The following is a 22,933-nucleotide window of genomic DNA, read 5'->3' as shown; positions in this document are numbered from 1 at the left end:
CCTTCCCCATCTTTAAACAGCTCAGAACAAACCCAAACAACCTTTGTGTGACCATCAGCTGCCCCCCCCCCATATTCAAAGTCTGTGTGCGGGGGGTTTAAATCCAAAACACTTACATACCCCATATACCTCTAGGAACAAAACAAGCTTGATGCTCTCTAGAGGCAGAGGGAGGTTTTCATGCACAGACCTCATTTCTTTGAGTGCATTATAGGTTTAATTACCATCCATTCCTGAATGAAGCATAATTCTGAACACTCATCACCATCCTACAAGCGAAAAGGCGTTTAAGAGCCCAACCAGGGTCTAATTTCACAGCTCAGAATCTGAAGGTTTCAGTTACGGGTAATTGTGTGTGTTACACACACACACAATCTGCTGGGCCAACACAAGCCCCACAAAACAGTAAAATGTACCCGAATGGGAGCAGAAATGTTACAAATGCAGCTTTCTGAAGATAGATTCACGCATTATACAAAGTAATTTTTAATAATTGTACTAAAGGACAAGAGGAAGGGGGGGGGGGTGTTCAGGGGTTGTAGAGCTTCATCTCACCTCCAAAAATGTAGGGACCGCAAAAAAAAAAAAAAAAAAAAAAAAAAAAAAAAAAAAAAAAAAAAAAAAGTTGGTGGCCACATGTTTATGGATAAAAGCCTCTTCTAAGAAACAGACTTTACAGCGGAAACCCCTCCCTACTTTGAGTGTAGAGGTTATACCCGCCGGGGAGCGCCAACCAAGGCGGGTGACCCACTTGTACCCATGCAACCCATGGCCGCTTGGAGAATCCCACCCTAACGCAAGGAGAACACTGAAGCCCAAGAACCCCAAAACGTATCCGCCCGCAGCAGCCAAACGGGGCGAGTTAAGTAGAGAGTCACACAGATCAAGTATCACAATGTTTATTGATAGATACAAGTATATAAAATCAGGGCATGAACAGGACTTGATAAATTAAGTAGACTTAATTTCAATACTATAATAAGGACCGATTCAGTTTGTCACCAGTTTAAGTTTCACACCCACAATACCATCGCTGAGGGCATCTATCAATCTCTCAAACGGATCTGGGGTTTTGTTTGTTTTTTGTGTGCAAGGAAACTCGCGTTTCTTTAGAGACTTTTACACTTGCCCAGGCTCAGAGATATTAAAATCTAGCACAAAAAGCCCATTACTAGAGGTAGAAATACAGGCAATATACTATTACGGCAACAACCATTGATTACAGTTAATCTCTGTAACATCCAAAATGTATAATCAAATATTGCAACAACTCAAGTAATACACTGAGCAAGGCGAGAGTCTACAGTATTCAGAGTTGCCATTCAGGTCTTCCCCTAACAGCCTAAAGGTAGCCGGCAGCACAGAACGTCCGCTCCATACACCACTTGGGTTTGTGAACGTATGATGTAGTTATTGCATGCTGCTAATACACTGTCCTAAACATTAAAGATGCTAAAATATCGATGGCAGACTATGATTAAGACGTTACACTAAAATCCGTACGCAGGAGTCCTAAGGACTCGCCTCTGTGTGCAGATTGCGAAAAGGTTACGGCGGAATGGATTTTTCGCAGTGGTCGGGTCAAATGCAGGTACATCGTAGCAACAGTATGTTCGACAACTTAAGGCTTCAGCTGCTCGCTCGTTAATCGGCTTCCTCCTCGGACTCTTCCTCCTCCGCCGTCTCCAGCCAGGTCAGCCACTGGTTCACCTGAAAGAGTCATGGCCGTTAAAAAGGGGTCGATTCACTAAGAGGACAGATTTATTTCTTTAACAAGTTCAGCAGGAGACTAAGCTCTGTCATTCCCCCTGGAATTAGCAATAGTTGGTATACAGACGACTTTTTAGTGCCGGCTTTTGTGGCGTCGCATAAACATTCCCAAGAAGTTATAAGTGGCATGATGGCCATTAATAGAAACCCAAAGATAATTTGTCACCCGTTTTGGCTTGTAAACCACTTTAGAGGAAGATGTTTAATACACACCTGGAACAAAGCTTTCCCCTTCCCTGGAAACTCTTGAGTTATATCTTCCTTCCAAGCCAAGAAGGCCTCCTCTTCAATGATCTCCATGTCGTAGAAGTGGACAAAGAAGCGCAGTAACATGCCTGTGTCAGAGAGATCGCGCATGGCATCAGTAACGCAGGCGACAGAAAATGTAATAAATTAAACGAGGCAGAAAATCCAGAGTTGGACAGCCGGACGCCGCGCTCACCTTTAGGGAAGTTTTTACTGTAGCAATGGACCTGTAGTGCATATAGGGCGCTGACTTGCAGGTCGACGTGGTCGTGAAGGAACTTCTGCATTACCGGCTTAAAGGACAGCAGGAGCTGCTTCTCCTGTTCCAGCTGCTCCTTCGTTGGGGAGGCTGAAAGTTCAGGGTCGTCGGATGGAAAAACCTCATGAGAAATATACTGTAAAAAGCTGAAAACAGAAGATAAAGGGTCAGCGAGGATGGACTTAAGCAGAAAACGCCAATCACACAAATCTCAAACCAGCGGGTCTTACCTGGTCATCAAAATATTCACAAATCCTTTATCTACATGAAGTTTAGGAGAGATGTTATCCTTAATCCACTTATAGATGGATTGCGGAGACGGGTCCAATTGAATCTGCTTCAGCAACTCCTTCTCCAGCTTCATAAGTGGGAACAAGAAACTTAAACCTTTCCCTTCCAGAATCTCCAGCATCCGGTCTTTGTTCTGATCAATCTCTACAAAGAAAGACGAAAAGCCTCAGCATTCTGCTTCTATAACACCCCCAGATTCTAGCGGAATGTTCTGCGATGCCCGCGGGCAGGGCGCTGCGTCCACCAATACATGCGGCTCACCTGGTAGCATCTTCTGCATGTTGACTTTGCTTTGCTGGAAGATCTCCGTCAGCCACTCGCGATCTTTCAGCTTCGCCAGTTGCTGGAGGCAGAGCAGGAACAGCGGGAAGTGGGTTCCATTCTCCATGGGCTGAGCCAGTTCAGAAATGCTCACCAGGTCAGCGATTATGGCCCGGGCTGCAAACTGTGCCAAGTAGGATTTCACCAGAGGGATATCAGCCTCTAACTTGGGGCACTGATCCAGCACATTCAAGAAAGCCTGGAACAAGAGACCAACGGTTATATATAACGCCATTAAGCCGGACGATGGCCACACCAGGTGACAGATTCACGGTAGCCAATTACCTGCATGAAGTTGTCACTAGTGGCCACCCCCTCCTGGCGCAGAATGCCGATCAGGGTACTGGCCCGCTCCTTGTCTTCATCTGACCGGTCCAGTGACTGCAGAACTATCCGGCTGATCATCTCGGGTATATAGTGTTTTGGAGCTCTCATGTCTTTCACACTGTTTATGGCATCAGCTGCGTTTCCATTGTTCAAGTAGTCCGTCACAAACGCTTCCTGAAACAAAGACAGCGACACGCTTTATAAATATGCGTTCCACTTTGGATTTTATTCTAGTTCAGCGCTTCTGAGATGCACAACATGGAGTTACTCACAGTAAGTTTAAGTAGTTCTTCTTTAGAGGGTGGGGGCTTCTTAACAATTTTCGCAGGCTTCTCTTGAATTGGTGGTGGATTTGTTTTTAGGCCAAGCTGAGGGGTCTGATGAGAGAAGGGGGGGTGTAAGTTCCCATATAACAGGGCTCATTTACAAAAGGCATTTTATTGGAGTGTGCCCTCACCTGCCCCATGGGTGGTGTTTGAGTGCGAGGTGGGATCATGGTCATCTGAGGCTGTAGCTTTGGCACTTGATTTTTATTCATCAGGAAAGACTGAGCAGGTCTCAGGCTGATCTGTGTGAGGGGATAAAACACTTTAGACCCTAGAATAGGAGGCAGTGGAGGCTTGTCTTTTAACCAGCCATGGGAGCCCTCAGATCTCATAATCTTGCTCAAAGGACACTGGCCAACCCAATAGACAGAATTAGGAAGAGAACAAGAGGGGGAGAAAAGAGGAGAAAAAGAAAGAGGGAGAAAAAGAGGGAAGAGAAGAGAGGAAAGAAAGGGCCTCCAGTATTTGTCCTCGTAATAACGCGTCTTTTCATAATCACTGGGCATGGAAGACGGTGAGACCGCCAAAAGCGACGACGTACCTCATCTGCGTTAAGCTGGCCTTTTTTAATAAACCGGGGTGGCATATCCTTAGACTGCCCTTGCTGCGATAAAAGCCCTTGGCTCTGGTTAAATTGGCTTTGCCCCTGAATAAAATGAGTTGTATTACACAGTCAGTCATTTGAAAATCTGAAAATCCAGCTACATTAGAATCATAACTTCATATCCATTCCACCCAACATGCTGCAAGATAGAGAGTCTTGTTTGTCTTAATCTTAGGACAGATTTAAGGATCCACGGGATCGGCATAAATTGCTTTGACTAGATTAGTAGCCTCAGCCACACAAGGTCATGAAAGCCCAAGTTTGAGGCTCACTTATTTACAGCTCTGAAATCTGCTGAAATAGACGGCACATTGAAGCAGCCTTACCTGGCTTTTCATGAATGGTTTGCCTCCAATGTCAAACTGAGACTGGACTGGAGGGATGATGTGCCCACCGTGGCCATTGAAGAGCTGACTGGAACGATGCCGCCCCATGGTGGGGGAAAACCTGTCCTGTATGACCCCTGGACCAGTACCGATACCACTACCTAAAGACAGACAAGGCAAGCATGACGTATAGGACAACATAAACGCGACAGAACGCTCGTAACGCAGCGAGACACTCACCAGGCATTTGACGGAACATATCAGCAAGCCCTCCTAGCGGGTCTCTTTCCATCTTCATTCTTGGGGGCATGAACGGTCCCTCCAAAAAGAAGTCAGTTCTCATCCCTTGAGCCATCGGAGCAGGAATAAAGACTCCCAGATCCTGAGGATAAAAGGAAGCAGCGAGGGGTTAATCTTTGTCCACTCAATGGCACCGCAAGCTTCATCACACAGGTCGTGTCCAGCTGGTACCCACTTTTACTGCATCTTGGCGAATTTGATTGATAGTCTTTGGTCCATTGTCATTAAAAGCTTTGCGAGGAGCCCAGTTGTTTTCTCGCAACTCCACAGTATCCTGAAGGAGAAGAGGAAAAGAATTATATATAAACAGAGTTGGCACAGCGGAGAGAAGCGGCGAGACCCAGGACGGCGGCTCCACACTTACTTGCAGCAGGAAACGAATCCTTGCTGGCAAATCCTTGCTAGTCTTCAAGGCGCACATTCGGGCAAAGTACTGATCCATTAAGGACTAGAGGGAGAGAGTAACAGGTGGTACGTTAAACCCACAAAGGGCCAGAAACACCCAGCAGTGATAGATTAACTATATATTCACAACCAGATGCCGGCACGCCGATTATACACCGAGACCACCGGGAGTACACACCTTGGCTTTTTCATGGTCTAACCTCGGCCCTACAGTCCTCATTATCTGACAGAGACACTCCAAATCCTCTCCCATGTCTTTAAGTTGGACTCTCTTCTTCTTTTCCAGAAGCTAGAAGAGAATGACAAGCACGTAAACATCTCAGTCCTTTAACGCCAGTTACGTCGCATCACCGATTGGGTAATTACACGGCATAAGACCGGCGGCTCTGGAATCCGCACGCAGCGGTATCTGGCGCTCGCCCTCTAGGAAGTTCCCGTACTTACTGTTTTGATGCACTTATGAAGGATAGATTCATGAATAAGATCAAGCTTGCCAAGCTCCCCAATAAATTTGATGTTTCCCAGCATTTTGATCTTGGCGATAGCTCTCTGTTCCTCCTCCTCAGGAAGGAGGGGACTGTCCCGCTTGTCGTATACTGCGAACAGCAAGGAGAGACACGGATTAGGGCCGATCAGCCAATACCGCCAGTAGTCTCGTGGTTTTCTGGCAGAGTCCACTTACCATCAACATTTCTGGATCTATTCTCAAATTCATCTTGAAGTTTTGATATTAGGAGGCGTCTAAACGTCTGGGGGAAAGACAACAAGTTAGAGGGGACCAGTGATTTACCGAGAGGAGTAAGACAACAGACAGCGTACGGCGACGGCACAACATGGGGACTTACTGTGCTTTGCTTCTGCCCTGGCTGACCCTCTGTTGCTGGGCCATCAAAGTTTGGTGCATCTTCTGCTAATCGCAGACATAGCTGAGCATAGAGAGAGCTGTACTTCGGCTCTTCAAGGGCTTTGTCTACAATCTGCGGCAGACGGGAGAAGAGTTTAATGAACACGTATTGTAGAACACGTATTGTAGAACGATTCGCTGCGGCGCGTCAGGGAAAGGACAGAGCCCACGAGTCGCAGCCGAAGAAGCCAAACGCTTACCAGCAGTATGATTCCTTTAAGGATGAGTTTGGAATCTACACCCACGTTGAGGAGCTCAAGGCATAGCTTGTCAAACTTCTCAGGAGCAAGCTTGTTTAAGATGCTAGAAACAGATTAGAGGAAAACGGTCAATGAGGACAAAGAATAGTAGAGTATAGAGTTTGCATAGTTTTCTATGGAATTTAAATGAAAAAAGGTGCAAGGAATGAGTTTCTTATAGATATTGTTGTAATATCACCCAAACTGGCACATCTATCATGGGACCCTGCATGCGATGCCCACCTCGACTGACCATTGGATACAGTCTGTATTCAGCACTGAAGCTTAGCGAGGGGTCCAGGACTTTGCTTTAGCCGTCAGGACGCTGGCCCCTGGAGCGTGCGCTCTAATTATACACTTTTGAGGGGGTTTCGGCCCTCCGTCTCGTGCAGCACTTACCCTCTTACTTTCCTAAAGATTGCATCGTGCCGTTCTTTCTCACTTGCGGAGGTGTGCGCAGTGTTTGCAGAGTTATTTGAGGAGTTAACATCTCGTCTAGTGCTTCGTGAAGGAGTCCATCTTTGAACGCCAGGCCCCGGGGTTTTCCCCAGGTACTCGCTGCAGAAACAAACAAGCGGCTTTAGGACACCAACAAGTTTACCAAGCGGGACGGGAAGGATTTTAAACAAAGAAAAACCTGGTCCGTTACAAAGCTCTACTTAAGGTCACTCCATACTAATGACATTTAACAGAGAGCTGGAGTAGCTTTTATTTCAGTGTTAAAGATAACAAAGAAGGTCATCACGATAGATTTGCATTGAAGCGATACTACGTTATCTATTCGGTAGTCCATCTAGATTACCACCGCTCGATGAAGCACCAAAAAAACAAACCAAAAAAAAAAAAAATAGAACATTGTGCAAATTTTATTCAATGTCAAAAATAGCAGAAAAGCACAGATTTGAGGGATCTATCAAACTCTTTCCACCATAAAGAATACACACCAGCGATTCCGCGAGGCTGGGTTACTGTGCGTTACAGGCGCACAACCCGCGGAGTCCGCTCCCCCTAATGCGCGCTGCATGCAACTGCACAACGCGCAGATGTATTTAGAAAATACAACAGGGCGTATGCAACTGGGGAGTGGGGGCAATAAGGGTCTCTCGGTCGATCTTCTGCGGGCGGGTAAATCCACCCGGTCAAAATCCTGGCAATACACTGCAGATCACAGCTTTCAACCTGCCAACGAGCAAATGTGGGACAAAGAGCCAACATGAGGGACAGAAGCAGAGGAGGAAAACGTTACGAGTATTTGGGGCAATAACAGGGACCCCTATTTTTCACAAGACTTCTGCACTTTACAGGCTAGCAGGACATTGGTGCCAAATTACACATCAGTACAGCGTTACCGGAGGCACGCAGCAGATGCCGGTTACTAGACTTAAGCATCCAGGCGAGATTTACGGCAGAAGTAGCCTCTAGGTAGATAAAGCATGCGATTTATTACACTCGGCAGTGACGGGGGAGTCAGCGGCCAGGCATTTATACATCGAACACAGATTACAGGACATAAACCAAGCAGACAACGGCACGTTAAACTGGAAGAACAGCCACGAAGAACTGGGTTGCACCTGGGGTAATGTCGGTATGTGTAGGTGTAGGTGTGTGTAGGTGTAGGTGTGTGTGGGGGGTGTTTAAATGGCACATTAACAGAGGGTTTTAGAGAGCTATCCTTTCCTGCTCGCATTGTTTGAGGCACGTGGTTGCCAGATTAAGGCGAGGGGGAGCCGTCCCGTTGCTTTTGTAGCAGTAAGTGCCCCTAGGCAGCGTGGTAAACACAGCTGGACAGTTTAGGGCACAGACAGCCACACGTGAACTGGGTCAGCGACTAAACCCACGTATGTAGAATACAAGACGTGTACCTGTTGCTGACAGTCTTGGGATAGTGCTGAGAGGCACCTCTACCTCCTCCGCCTGACGAAGCACTGCAAGAAACAGCACAGTTAGACGCGGGCTCAGCCAGCCGTCCCTGCCACCCGTCTGCATACAGCACCGGGCGAGGGGCAAATCCTACTGCCTACTCTCCCGTAATCTAATGACTCTGGCATCATCGCCGCTGGTTACAGACACCCTGAGGGCATCAGGAGTGTTTAGGGTCCGTTACTTTATGGAAGATCAGTAAAGGCCTACCTGCTCCTCACGGTGGAACAAGCGAAGTTACTTTTATAATAAGAGTAGCGGTCAGAGGCTGAAGAAACGGTAAGCTGGGAGAAGCGACCCAGAGGGGCTCAGTGACCGCTTCAAGCCATGTATAGTACGGGGGGTTCTTTGCCTCTGACCGCATTTTTTTGGGACGCAAGTAACAGAACATAAACGGGACGTTACCTGAAACGAGAAGCACCCCCTTCTGCAATCGCACTCTCCACTTTGGCGGCTTGACAACCAAGAATATTCAAAAAAAGAATAAAAACACAGTGGACAGGGTGGGGGGTGGGGGAGGGACACGCTGAAAGAGAAAGAAAGAGGGTAAATTAGTACCAGAGAAACACCAGCAAACATCACAAAATATAACAAAAGCCCATGATGGACCATGGCGTCAGCCACGTAGATTGTAAGCTCACTGGGGCAGGACTCAGGGTCAGGATCCGCCTGCATATACCTACAGCCAACCCATACGCATCATAACAGATTATGGGGGTGAGAAGAAAAAAATGGTTTCCATGGTAACCATCACATTTAGCACAGAACTATACCATTGATAACCGTGGCCCCAGAATAAACAAATTCTATAAACGCGTATATAAACGGAACCCGTCAGCTCAGACTAAAGACATCGAATTATAAAACATCAACAAAAATAAGTTATTTTATTCAAAAGGCCTCAAAATCAGCAATAAGTGTGAACAGCTGACGGGATGAGGGGATTGGAGCCAACAAGGATGACGGGCGTAGGGACCGGAGGCTTCGGGTACCTCCAGAAAGGCTGCGATAACCGGGGAGGAGGCCCGGGCCGCAGAGGCCTCTCGCAGCCGGGAAAAGCCTTTGTTCTGCAGGATCACTGAGGCCTTCCAGCCGGCAGGGAGGATCCAAAATGGCCACCCCGCAACCAGGAACTGCATTATTTAACGAGCCAATGGAAGCCGGCCAATGCAGAAATGATGCGGGATCTATAAATCCAGGGATCACTTTTACCGATAGCCAACGGGCTCCCTGCTTAAGACAAAGAGTAACCACCCCGCAGGGGCACTGCCGGCAGATGCCCCCAGACCTCACCCCGGGCACCGGAGGGTTAAAGAAAAGGTGTTCTTATTCAAATTAAATTACTTTGCTACAAAGTAACAAGATTTTACACCCAACACACATGTTTTGGGGTGGGGGTAAATTAGGAAAGCACCTCAGCAGGAATTACCACTTAAAAAGCATCAGAACAAGCGAATCTGCCACAGGCTGGCTGAGGGTAACTCTGCTGGCTTTGGGGCATCTTATTAAACAAGGAACAATAGAAGAGGGGGCAGCAAAGGGGTGAAGAAAGGCTCTGAGATTTAAACCACTTAGGAACCCTGCCCCAGGCCTAGCGATGGGGCAAGAGGATAACAGTCCTATGGCAGGGGGGTTCCCGGGCAATCAATCGTTACCCCAGAAGGAAGGCCTTCTAATACAAACACTTACTACCCCTGCGTGGGCTTTAGAGATAAACAGGGTGGGGTAATATAACAGATGGGGGAAAAAAGGTTAAGCTTAGTGAAGGGGCTTCTGTAAAACATCCCCTCTTGTATTATCATCCCCACCCAGGTCTGTTGCCCCCTAGGACCCCATACTGCGCACGGGGGGCATTAATCCACCCGTAAGATAGGGTAATAAACATAGAGGAGGAGAAATACCCGACTACCCCTCCGAGCCCAGCACTTCCATACAATGAGCCAGGAGGCATTAATGGGTCCTCAGTTGCCCCATTCCCCGGCAGCCCCCCTCCATTAGTCGCCATTTTCTCGAGCTGAGGCGGCCATTTTGTGTAAGCGCCGGGCGGTCAGCGGCGAAGCTTTCCCGGACTCCTCACCTGTGCTAGCGGCCCAGCAGGGTCCTGTGGGTCTGTGTCGTTCTGGGGGTGTCTGGCTGTGAATCGGCGGGTAGGCCTGGGATATACAAGGGCTGCGGCCTATAGCCTCCTACTCACTCACTCGGCAACTGCCTCTAGCGCCCCGCACACAAACTTTATCACCGAGCGCAGCCAACCCTGCCGTGCGCCACAATGGCCAATCACCAACCGCCGCCGTCTGATGGACGCGCCTGACTGCGCTACTCAACCAATGGAAGCTGGGGGGCGTGTCTCACCGAGCAAGTTTGGTTTGTAGAGCAGCAGAGCCGCAGTGCAGCAGCTCTATTCACGAAACCAGCAAGCGTAAAGTCTGAGCGTAAGCTGCGGTGTGCAGAAAGTGGATGCGGAGAGTACGTAGCAGGGAATGTGGCGAGCATCCGAGTACTGAGCTGAGGGTTCTTTCTTCATGGCTCTGGCTGGCCCGGTTAATGGTTGTGATGGAGCCCCTGTTGCGCCCAGAGGGGAACAGTGTGAGGTGGGCTACTGTTGTGGTGTTGTGTACCCCCAGTACATAACCCCCCCTCCCATTTCCGGTCTCCTTTGTTTTTACCTCACACCGCCGGGTTATTGTGTAACACAAAGGATGCTCGCTGAGGGAGATACCCTAACTGGGCCTGCACCAGAGAACGCCTTACACCCTCCACACAGGGGTAAAATCTGAGGCAATGTGGACTGTAGTAAGAGAAATGTGAGGTTCCATCTAGTGATACCGGGTATCTCTAATACACAGAGCCTGGGGCTATTATAGGGGCCACGGAGCCATGAAACCTGTCTAACCCTGTATGTAAACCGGGCCGGCACCCAGGCCACCCGGTAATGCCGTGCTTCTATTCAATATCATTGAACCCCCCAAACAAAATATTCGGTATTTATGGACCACCAAATATATATACCGACAATATACAAGCCCCCCCCAAAAAAGTAATTTTATTGAGCACATCGTGTGGGCCAATGAGTCCAACAGGGCGATGCAAGCCAAAAAAAAATTGGGGTTCGGGAAGGCATATAGAAAGTCCGTGTTTATATTAATAACCTTTACCGGTGAACCCACCAAAGGAAAAGGGACGCTTCTACTTCGCTAACCGATCCGGTGTCCGCCATTGGCTGGAAAACATACCCGTTCGTCTCCAGATGTGATCGGTGGCGGGTCCGGTAAGTGGGTTTAGGGACAGTCCTGTGTAAACTAGGCCTCGGAGTAAACCAATTACAGACCAGAGTCCCTCCGGCAATAACCAGCAGCCTCACCTCAGCCGGGACTTCCTTTGGGGGATTTCTGAGGGGTTTTTGCCCCCTTGGTCCTGCCCCAATGGCCAAAACATATCCGCCATGTTCTGTTGTTTCTGTTGATGGCTTCCGCTGTAATGTTTTATAATCAGGTGAAGAAGCTGGACATGGAGGATACATAAATATAAAATTTAAAAAATGTATGCGCAGGTGGTGGGAGCCACGGATTCAGGGTAGAGGTCCTCTCTAACCTGAAGGAGACCCACAACCTGCCGGCAGATCGGCCCCATCCGGCCCCCGGCTAGTCGCCCGTTTCTCCTGCTGTAAAGACAAACCCTAATCAGTCGTTGGTCTCGTCTTAGATTCAGGAGCCGTATGTCTATCCCATGCATGTTTAATACTGTATTACCCTCTACCACCTCTGCTGGGAGGCTGTTTCACTTATCAATCCCATGAGTGTTTAAAACCACCCGGGGTAACTAATAATCTTCTATCTGATTCATGAGTAATAACTTTCCAGGAGCTCCATTGACAGGACTGCATAGAGGCTGCTCCGAGTGCGTTCCTAAGTTTTTGGGGACCTCCTGGACTCGTCTTGCGAGACGCAACCAGGTCCACCTTAGGAGAAACCCCATCCGTAGAACCAGCGAACGGTACGGACGAGACAACCTTTTCCCCGGGCCGTAAGACGTATGGACGGTGGAAACGTAGTTTTTATTGCATATAAACGTAAGGTGAGCCAGACGAGGAGAGGAGGGATTGTTTGAGGTCAGTAAACACGCCTGGGTCAGGAAATGGGTAACGAAATTTCATTAAGAAGTTGTTTAAATTCCACACGTGGGTGAGAAAACGGGGGGGGGGATTTGTGCCTGCGGAGTGCATCTGTTGTAAACTACATTCCGTGTTTAAAATGTTCCGACATAAAAGCTATTGGTACGAGAAGTTCAGGAGCTTCTCAAGTTCAAGAGCATTTTCCAAAAGTGTGGAGAAGATGCAGGAATGTTCCTTAGTGAATAACGTGATATCACGGCTGGTGTGGAAGCTTCGTGGAGACGCCGGCCCTGCTGAACAATTACATGTAAGATGGAGATTTAAACCTGAAGAGAAGCCCCTCGATGATCACAGCTTTATTGACTTCTAAAAAATATGATTTACTTCCGTTAAAAGGATTGTGATGGTCGCCCACTGTGGCTCCCAGAATAATCATTCCCGATGTTACCCAACGTTCCGTCGGTACTAATGTTCTATGGAAAGGGAATGCGTGCAGAATGGGTTAATTTATACCGGTGGAAGGAAACATGGCGGGATTTCAAGCAATATAAATATTCTAGCTGACCGAGACATCTGTGACGGAAGACGACAGAGTGTTACCGAGCGTCTCTCCTGTATCATGGAAAGCTGGGGACCGAGACCAAAAAATAACAGAGAGACCATCATTTTATCTGAATAATCCCAGCAGTGCGCCCGGATCTTTAGAGAATGGAACCGATTAAATGCAGGGTAATCCTCTCCCTCGTTTTCCCCCCATATATTTTAAGGTCCTTCACGGCATGAGAACTCCAAATACATCTCCCAAACTGTGGAGTCTCAAAGCTGAAAGCATGGAAGTCGGTCAAACAGATTCATTAAAAGTGTATAGAAATCTTAACTTGGACCAATATGGCCGCTTTGTAGCTAAAATGTAGCGGGCAGCGAGCGGGTTCCTGCTCCGTGTCCTGAGCCCAGTAACCCGGCTAGTGTTAGATTCTGGCCTCTTATTGAAACTTTTCTCCTCCTTTGGAAAAAACTTCCCTCCTGTGCTTTTTAAAATCCCTTAATGTATTTAAATGGCTCTCTCCCCTGTCTCTCTCCCTTCACTCCTCCGTCTGCTCTCTCCCATCACTTCTCCCATCCCCTCTCTTCTCTCCCCCCGTCTCTCTCTCCCAGCCCCTCTCTTCTCTCCCCTGTCTCCCTCCCATCCCCTTCCTTTTTCTCCCCGTCTTTCTCTCCCATCCCCTTTCTTCTCTCCCCGTCTTTCTCTTCCATCCCCTCTCTTCTCTCCCCGTCTTTCTCTCCCATCCCCTCTATTTTCTCCCCCGCCTTTCTCTCCCATCCCCTCTCTTCTGTCTCCCATCCCTTCTCTTCTCTCCCCTCTCTCTCCCATCCCCTCTCTTTTCTCTCCCATCCCCTCTCTTCCCTCTCCCATCCCTTCTCTTCTCTCCCATCCCCTCTCTTCTCTCCCATCCCCTCTCTTCCCTCTCCCATCCTCTCTCTTCCCTCTCCCATCCTCTCTCTTCCCTCTCCCATCCCCTCTCTTCCCTTTCCCATCCCCTCTCTTCTCTCCCATCCCCTCTCTTCTCTCCCATCCCCTCTCTTCTCTCCCCCTTAGTCTTTCCTGATCATTCTGTGTCTTAATAACCCTGCTAGTTTTACATTTCAGTGAAAACCCTAACAATTCATAATTCCCATTATGGGAGTTTTTAGGGAAATCCGTCAGATTATTATATATTATGAATATTTTTACGGTTGATAGATCGTGTCGTTATTCTGATCTGTGAAAAATGAAAGAAATGCGGTGAGCTCAGCAGATCGGGGGCTTTTAATTTCCCAATAATTTCTCCCCGGTAAATATCGATAGTAACCCCCTCCCCCGGGTTTCTGCAGGTAAAGGTTTGCGGCTCGGAGAGTCAGCTTTGTGTTTCTAATTCTCAGACCTTTTCAAATGGGAATAAGAAGGGCCAGGAATGAACAATGCAGAGCGCAGGAGCCTCATTGTGTGCGGCGAAAGGCTTTTACAGGCGACACAATGAATTGTGCGACGCTTCCAGCGAATGCCCGCAGGTGTCTCGCACGAGGGAGGATCGCCCGCTTTCTTTATCTCTGCCGGAACATATGGTGTTACCACCTGTAGAATACAGTTTGCCTATTTAACCGCTTATTTCATGACCTTAACGATGAATGTGTTTTAAAAAATGTGTTTTCCAAGCATGTCCAGCAATTTCAGTTTTTCTCGTAAAAGTTGTTTTGTGGGAAGATTGCATTAGCCTCAGCCACCTCTCCTGGGAGACTGTTCCACTTATCTACCACCCTCTCATTAGAGTAAAACTTCCTTCTATTCCATCTCAGCCTCTGACCCTCTAGTATTAGATTCCGGCCTCTTGTTTTATTTTAACTTTTCTCCTTCTTTGAAATAATCTTCCCTCCTGTACTTTATTAAATTCCTTTATGTACTTAAACGTTTCTCTCTCCCATCCCCTCTCTCCCTTCTCTCCTCCAAGCCGGACATATTGAGATCCCTCGGTCTTTCCTCACCAATTTTATCCTGGAAAAACGTTCCCCATGTTAGTCGCCTCCTCTGAACTCTCCAGAATGTGAATAGTGATATGTTTATAAATATAACTTATATAATTCATTTATCCTTTTGCAGGATTTTTCTCCTTTGCTGCGACGTTAGCCTTGGCATGGTGGGTGCAGCTATACACGTCCAAGAGAGCTGGGAGCTGGAGAGACCCCCCCGGAAGTCGACATGCAACCTTTCATGAGAATTTACCTTCAACGAAGTCAAGAGTTGGGTCCCTGCGAGAAGGTGAGTGAGAAAAAAGCGAGATCAGGTTACTCAGATATCGTTAAATCAGAGTACGACAGGAAAGAGTCCGCTGCAGACTGTGTGACCCTGAAAATCTACCTATCACCCTGACACTGGGGTAAAAACCCGGAGGATCTGCCCATTCACCCCGAGACTGGGGTAAAAACCCTGAGGATCTGTTCATTCACCCCGAGACCCTGAGACTGGGATAGAAACCTTGAGACTATGGCCTAGTCACGCAGAGACCCTGAGACTGGGGTAAAAAACCCAGAGGATCTGCCCATTCACCCCGAGACTGGGGTAAAAACCCAGAGGATCTGCCCATTTACCTCGAGACCCTGAGCTTGGGGCTCCAGATGCTGATAGAACAACCTGTCTAAGACCTATAACTCCATGGAATGCACATAGGAAAGATTTGCAGAAGGTCTCTGCAGCGAGCCGTCGGTCTCCCCCACACCTCTAACCCCCCAGCGGCCGCTCTCCTGCCTGCTGTAACCCAAACTGCATGTCATGGGGTTCAGGGTACCCCAATAGCTGCCGGACGTAACGCAACGTGAAGCGAAATGTATCCACAACTCAGGAACAGACTGATTTACTGCGGGTTTTACTAATCCAACGGAGCTAAAACTGAAACCCCCGGAGTAACGCATGTAACGGGATTTGGGCCGATGTGGAATTAGAGGTTTGGGTTTAGTAGATCTTTACCTTTTTGAAAAGGAAATGCACTGAAATCTTTATTGGCAGCTGATACCCCCTGGCTGCAACACGCAGAGACGGCACGGGGGCGTAGAACCACTGGCAGGAGATGCCGTGAGCACAGAAGGGCCTACGAGCCCCTCTGCGTCCCACTAGGCACCGGGGCAGCAGGAAGGGACCCGGATGGCGCGTCTAGACGGTCGCAGAAAGCTCTCCTGCTTTTGACATCTGTGTTGCCAAGACACGAGCTGCAAGGAGGGAGAAACGGCGTCCGCCTGAAAGAATTTCTGAAGAGGCAGAAACTGAGCGTTTTGCTAAAGCATGCATGGCAATGTGTGGGCAGGCGGGGGGCTCTGCGGCACTCAGGGGGTTACAGCATCGCCCTGGTCGTAATTTAAGGTTCCCACCACGTTTGTCTTGTTATTGCTGATAACCGTTAGCAGCCGAGGAATGCCCGTTCCCGGTTATATATATATATATATATATTCCAGCCAGCCGGGGGCTGCCGCTCGGTATCTCTGAGACATCAGACTCCACATTCAACTGACGCGGCAAATAAATTCTATCCGGTGGCAACGATATTTTAACGCAACGAGGGCAGGAAATTCATTTAAAAAGTCACATTGTCATCACATTTCCTTTGTAAATGACATTTTTAGCTAGGATTGGGAAGAAAAATACATTGCTGAAGGTGTCTGCAGTTTAACCCTTTAATGACCTTCCAGACGATGAAACCCAGACTGACGCGCAGAGCAAGAAAATGAACCCACCGGGATCCCCACTCTGAGTGGGGAGGATGCATTGTTTCTCTATGGGTAAAAATTCCCACTCTCACAGATAGTGAGGGTCTGCCCATACTACGGGGGTCTTGGGGGTGTTAAGAAACTCAGTGTCTAACACAGTGATCTGGTAAAATCCAAATGTTTATATATATATATTTTCTCTCTCCCCCCTCTCTCTTCTCTCTCTCCTCTCTCTCCTCTCTCTCCTCTCTCTCCTCTCTCTCCTGTATATATACATACAAGTTATTTGCTTACACAGAACAAAAAGACTCCCAGTTACTTTATCTTATTCCATTTGCACTGAATGAACAAACTCTATCTCAAGGCTATATATATGGATATACGGTATATATATATATATATATATATATGTGTGTATGTATATATATATACATAATGTATATAACCATATAACAAGTGTGGCAAAAATGCTTCCTGTTTACAGATGATACTTTTTATTTGCTGAACAGGTGACTGCTGAGGTTTCTGGGCTGGTTGGGATTTCGTACATATATCCAGATCCTGGATTATTTTTGCTACAGCCACACTTCATCCACCAAAATAACCCTTTACTTGTGTGTGAAATGAACTGATCTGGCAGCAATTTCTGGGAAAAGAAGAAAAAAAAAGCATGTCTGTTAAAAAGCAAGAAGACTCGGGATAGGTAAGTGTGCCTGAAAATAACATGGCCGCTTATTTAAGGGGAGTATATGCCGGGGCTATATAACTCGGCAAATAATAATTATGTCAGCCTCTAATACCTGGGCAGTGTTGATGATGGCGGGGCGTTTAAAACGCATGCGTGTAAAGGAATGGAATAAAAACACAGCGCATTATTCTATTTGTTGCAGCGGCTGAGGTAGCGGCGGAGGGGCCCCGGAACATGCACATTGTGTCCATTTGGTTCTTTTTAACCCCTTAATGACAAAGCCCGTAAATGTACAGGCTCAAAATGCATCGTTTTCAATGGGTTTAGGGACCGCCCACTGTCCTTAAGGGGTTAATTACAGATCCAATTTTAAGAACTCAGCAGTAAATAAATGCTAACCGATTCTGTGCTTCAGACTGGACTGCAGGTCTCTCTGTGTTTATGGAGCTAATATATACGGCCCTATAGTTTTATCTCAGGCCAAAAACTTCCGGCCAGCGCTGGTCCTGGGACTACCTCCATTTCAGAATTTAAAACCAATATGGAGACATAAAACCCGCCGGTAGATCAGCCCCTTTCTACTTGTCTAGTCTATAAAGACTCAAACCTTAATCAGTCGTTGGTCTCGTCTTAGATTCAGGAGCTGTATTCCCATCCCATGCATGTTTAATACCCTCACTGTGTTACCCTCTACCACTTCTCCTGGGACGCTGTTCCACTTATCTACCACACTGTAAGTACAATAAAAAAGGAAATGCAGCTTTATTCAGGCAGTAGCCCCACAGAGCCACCACTCAACACGGACAGAGCAGCTAACGGCACAGACAGATGCTTTTATTTGCGGGATGCTAATATTCTCCAGATGGAAATGTAATAATCAGAATTCCCTGAAGTATGCGTTTTACGCAGCATGGCAGCAGCCTATCCTATACGTCGGTTACCGTAAAGCTTTGCGTTGCTGACACGGAGCCGGATGGCGGCATGGCACGAGGCGTCACAGGATTGTAACGTGATTTGAAGCTCTGTTTTATGTCTCGTCCAATAAACTTGGCGTTTATCTCGTTGTGTTGACATCAGATGAGGTGTAAGAACAGCTTATTCCTCTCAGACCAAAACATTCTGCTGTTTGATGTTTTCCAGACTCCTGTCCCACAAAACGGAGCCGGACGTCAGCAGGTGAATAAGCGGCACGCGGACAGACCTTCCGCCTGGAAACGGATCCTTCCGGTGGCCGCAGGGCCCGTTTTCACGTTAATCTTCTGCTTTTTCCTGACCCCCCTTTAAATGATGACTCCTAATGGGAGGACACAGGTATGAACACAGATAAACAAATGTTTACACAGATCTGGAATATTAAAACATGTTCCGTCACAAGATGCGGATTCCGGAGCAGCCCTTGGGGCCGGTGATTGGGCTCCTGGCCCCTGGCCCCGTACCCCTCTAACGTTACATTATTAACAAGGGAGAAGTTTCAGCTTCTTTGCCCTGAATCCCTGAATATCACGTGGACACATCGTCACAGCATGCGCAGCACGGTAATCAGGACAAGTTCTAACTCATTTCTTCTCCACTTTCAATCCGTCCGTGCTCCCTGACTCACGGCTGTGTGCGTGTGCACCGCCAACACGCCAGGCCACTGTCATGGACTGGAAACATGCTGCAGCACAGAAACATGAGATGTTATCGCCGACCCCGATGGGAAGTGAACCTTTAACGCCGCAGCGATGTGGGAACCATCGTTAACGCAAAATAATTTTTTCTCTTGTCCATCTCGTCCATTCTCCGCCTTTTAATGTGTGCTGCGAGTGATTGAGGCGTAACAGAAAAGTGCATTTTTTATGCATAATTTATGCCGCTGAAAGTGAAAATGTCATCGTTTTGCCTTTTTTACCTTATTCCGGCCGCCAGGTTGTCTCATTTTACAGATTAATGATGCTGATACCTCTGTGTTTGGATTTAAAGAAGTCACTCCTTGTGTTTTCTGTGTACGTAGCTGATCTCTCTCACAGCCAGATAACACTAACACGGTCTTATCTTACTGCCCATAGAATACAGCGCAGGAGACTGGCACTGGCACTGGCACAAGATGTATAAAGTCACAGAGGGCAATCAGTTACTGGGTTATACATCCCGCATACTGCAGGGGGCAGCACTTTGTCTGCTAATAATATGTATTGCATCGCAAACTGTGTAGTTTTAACAAAATTAAGAGAAAGTCATGCTACTGGGATGACCCAGTTTCATTTATATTGTGGGGCATTTGATACAAAAACAGTGCATGATGCGGGGCAGAAATAGTTTTCGAAGGCCCTCGTTAGTTCACATTTTCTATAAGTCCAGTCACCGGGGTATAAATGCTCTTGGTTTTTCTTTTCTCACGCAGAAACATTTCCAAGTTTTCGGAAAGGCAAAAATAAACAGAAATGATTGATACGAAAAATGGATGAAGCCGCATTAGAAGGTATGACATGAAGGACTCCAGAAATCATTGCTTTATTACGTTTTGCTGCAGACTATTAGAACGGAGGCTCTGAACACTCAGGTGTGTTTTCTGGGGGTAAGTGTATCGGGGTACAGCAAGAAAAAACTTTTCCATTATCACAATTTCCAGAGCGAAGCCTGATAGATTACAGGAGGTGCATTTCCACATTTCAGCCACACGGTGTCCTCGTAGCACAAAGGACACGTAACCCCGGCTTTAACAATCCTGATTTCTTTTTTAGAACAATATGGCTTATTTGGTCCGTAGACACGTTACCCCCCCCCCCCCGCCCCGCTCTGCCGTGTTTCATTAAACTATGGTTACTAAAAGATCACCTTTGGAATGGCTGTCCTGCACCTAGGGGCTCGTAATGGTGGAGAGGTCCCTTTAAATTCCATGTCCCTTTAGTAACACACTTTTGTTAGAGGCGGTTAAACTAACATTTATCTGCACATCATATTAAATATGCAGGGAGAAAATTTCAACACTGTCCCATCCCTAGACTAAAGTCAATGATATGCCCTGTATAATGTATAGTTCATCAGTGAAATACCCTGTATAATGTATAGTTAAATCAGTGAAATGCCCTGTATAATGTATAGATAAGTCACTAAACCAGCTCCTGTGACATGTATAGTTAAATTAGTAAGATGCCCTGTATAATATATAGTTAAGTCAGAGAGCCGACCCTGTATAATGTATAGTTACATTTTTTAGATGCCCTGTAAAATATATAGTTCCATCAAGGAGATGCCCTGTATAATTTATATTATATCAGTGAGAGAGACCTGTATAATGTATAGTTAAATCACTGAGCTGGCTCCTGTATAATGTATAGGTAATACAGTACTGTATAATGTATAGTTAAATCACTGAGCTGGCTCCTGTATTATGTATGGGTAATACGGTCCTGTATAATGTATAGTTAAATCACTGAGCTGGCTCCTGTATAATGTATAGGTAGTAAGGTCCTGTATAATGTATAGTTAAATCACTGAGCTGGCTCCTGTATAACGTATAGTTAAATCACTGAGCTGGCTCCTGTATAATGTATAGTTAAATCACTGAGCTGGCTCCTGTATAATGTATAGTTAAATCACTGAGCTGGCTCCTGTATAATGTATAGGTAGTACGGTCCTGTATAATGTATAGTTAATGAGATTTTATGTTCATCACCCACCCGGGAGCTTCATTCTCTCAGTCCCTCCGTCTCTGACGTTTGGGGTTATGTTCTGGTTCAGATAAGAAGTTCTGTGGTTCCGGGTGTTTGAAGATAATTGTTAAAGGATCTAACGCGTTCCGCGATGATTCTCCTCGACATTCCGTTATCTGAAGGCTTTTGGGTAAAAGTTGCATTAATTGGGTGATGAAGGAGACTTAAATGTGTGTTAAGAAATGCTTTGTTCCGGGTCGGGGGCTTCCGGTGAAACGTTGTATCCGGGTGGGGAATAGTCAGCAATGTGGCGCCGTATGCAGCGGTTTTCTGGATCAGTCTGACGCTCGCCGTATAAAGCGCTTTACGTGTCCTATAAAGGGGTATTTCGCTGCATCGCTGCCCTCATCATGATGTACAAACCATAAAGATTTCTCCGTTCATCGCACCCACATAGCTAATTACTCTGAAGATGAACAAAAAGCGGATAAATGTATTTGTGAGCCGGAGATGGAGGGAATAGCGGCGTTCTCCACGAATGCTAATCAGCGTCTCCGCGCCGCAGACACCGAAAGAAATAATTAGCAGCCGGATATAAAAACCGGAATTTATCATAGGAACTTGATTACGCCGGAAAAAACTTTTGTTTGGGTAAAATGCTAATTACCCGCGTCCAGTAGTTACATTATTTAAACCGGCGTGACTGAGGGGGTTAAATCGAGAGATTTTTTGACAATTACCCAGGATTTGCACCTCCAGCTCCTCCCCGTTTGAAGAAAGGAATTTCCTGTAATCTCTGGCGGTTTCTCTTTTCGATGTGATTTAGTGAGACGAGGCTTCGGATCAGTAGACGTGTTTACTTATTTGCTGGGGAAAGTATTGTTTTTGTCTCGATATGTAACGCAGCGGGGCTCATATTTAGTGTCATTATCCACCATGTTTTAACGGGGACGACAGTCACTTTACGCGGATTTATTGCCGTTGGTTATTAATCCGTTCTGCTGATGAGGAAACGGACGGGACGGAGATTTGTATTTTGTTGGCAACGGTCCTGAGGGTCCTGGAGGCTCATAGAGAGGATTTGGGGTCTGTGTGGACCCCATGTGCCAAAGGGGGTATTCCTAAATTGGCGGCATGGAGGACTCCATATGGGAGCTCATAATAAGTCGGGGCACCGATGGTAAATGAGGAATATGAGTAACAGATTTTTGGGGGGCGCAGGCGGTAACGGGAGAGGTCATGCAGCGAGGGGTGAGGGTTAGGAAAGCTACACTGTATATAATTAGGGGGTAACCCTGTGTAAATATGTCAATGCAGATTTCGGGGGGCGTTCAGTCCTTAATAACATGGGACGGAGAGGATACAGTAAGCATTTACTAACAGGGGGCACCCAATGGCCACTAATATCCCAATGGCACGTAAGATGGGGGGGGACTCAAAGAATCTGCCCATATAGCCTAAGAACGGGGTAAAAACCAGGGGTGAGCAAAAGGTTAATAGATCCTGGATGCAGAACTTCTGTGGCAACTTTACGTAACAAACACACATACACACTAACACACACACTCACTGTAACACCATGTGCTAACACACACTCACTGTAACACCATGTGCTAACACACACTCACTATAACACCATGTGCTAACACACACTCACTATAACACCATATGGTAACACACACTCACTGTAACACCATGTGCTAACACACACTCACTATAACACCATATGCTAACACACACTCACTGTAACACCATATACTAACACACACTCACTGTAACACCATGTGCTAACACACACTCACTGTAACACCATATGCTAACACACACTCACTGTAACACCATATACTAACACACACTCACTGTAACACCATGTGCTAACACACACTCACTGTAACGCCATGTGCTAACACACACTCACTGTAACGCCATGTGCTAACACACACTCACTGTAACACCATATGCTAACACACACTCACTGTAACACCATGTGCTAACACACTCACTGTAACACCATGTGCTAACACACAC

At 46.9% G+C, this 22,933-nt stretch overlaps 1 protein-coding gene and 1 non-coding gene across 3 annotated transcripts; both read right to left on the bottom strand.

Moving 5' to 3' along the window:
• Window positions 1-883: 883 nt before the first annotated feature.
• EIF4G2 (eukaryotic translation initiation factor 4 gamma 2) lies at window positions 884-8,747 on the bottom strand. Of its 2 annotated transcripts, XM_053449623.1 has the most exons (21): window positions 8,181-8,249; window positions 7,263-7,497; window positions 6,718-6,876; window positions 6,280-6,382; window positions 6,021-6,152; window positions 5,858-5,924; window positions 5,620-5,771; window positions 5,354-5,464; window positions 5,135-5,218; window positions 4,946-5,044; window positions 4,711-4,852; window positions 4,471-4,631; window positions 4,082-4,186; window positions 3,672-3,782; window positions 3,487-3,591; window positions 3,173-3,388; window positions 2,828-3,086; window positions 2,506-2,710; window positions 2,213-2,421; window positions 1,984-2,105; window positions 884-1,710 (listed from the first exon to the last, which is right to left on the bottom strand). In XM_053449623.1, the coding sequence occupies exons 2-21, from the start codon at window positions 7,340-7,342 to the stop codon at window positions 1,645-1,647; spliced, it is 2,688 nt and encodes an 895-aa protein (XP_053305598.1). In that variant the 5' UTR covers window positions 7,343-7,497; window positions 8,181-8,249; the 3' UTR covers window positions 884-1,644. The 2 variants fall into 2 exon arrangements, with proteins under 2 accessions (XP_053305598.1, XP_053305599.1); XM_053449624.1 differs by lacking the exons at window positions 7,263-7,497; window positions 8,181-8,249 and adding an exon at window positions 8,644-8,747.
• LOC128468059 (small nucleolar RNA SNORD97) lies at window positions 3,856-4,046 on the bottom strand. Its single transcript, XR_008345778.1, has one exon. It is a non-coding gene; the product is annotated as a small nucleolar RNA SNORD97 (small nucleolar RNA).
• Window positions 8,748-22,933: the final 14,186 nt, after the last annotated feature.

Source organism: Spea bombifrons, chromosome 10 (assembly GCF_027358695.1).
Source record: "Spea bombifrons isolate aSpeBom1 chromosome 10, aSpeBom1.2.pri, whole genome shotgun sequence".
Classification (NCBI taxonomy): Eukaryota; Metazoa; Chordata; class Amphibia; order Anura; family Pelobatidae; genus Spea; species Spea bombifrons.
This window is presented reverse-complemented; position numbering and strand designations above follow the sequence as displayed.

Bases quoted from the DNA above. Each gene is read 5' to 3' on its own strand.
- EIF4G2 (XM_053449623.1), bottom strand. From the start codon at position 7,342: ATGCAGCGCGCATTAGGGGGAGCGGACTCCGCGGGTTGTGCGCCTGTA. The intron at 5,045-5,134 runs GTAAGTGTGGAG...CTTCTCCTTCAG, and splicing joins GGATTCGTTTCCTGCTGCAA to GATACTGTGGAGTTGCGAGA. The intron at 1,711-1,983 runs GTGTGTATTAAA...TGACTCTTTCAG, and splicing joins AGGGGAAAGCTTTGTTCCAG to GTGAACCAGTGGCTGACCTG.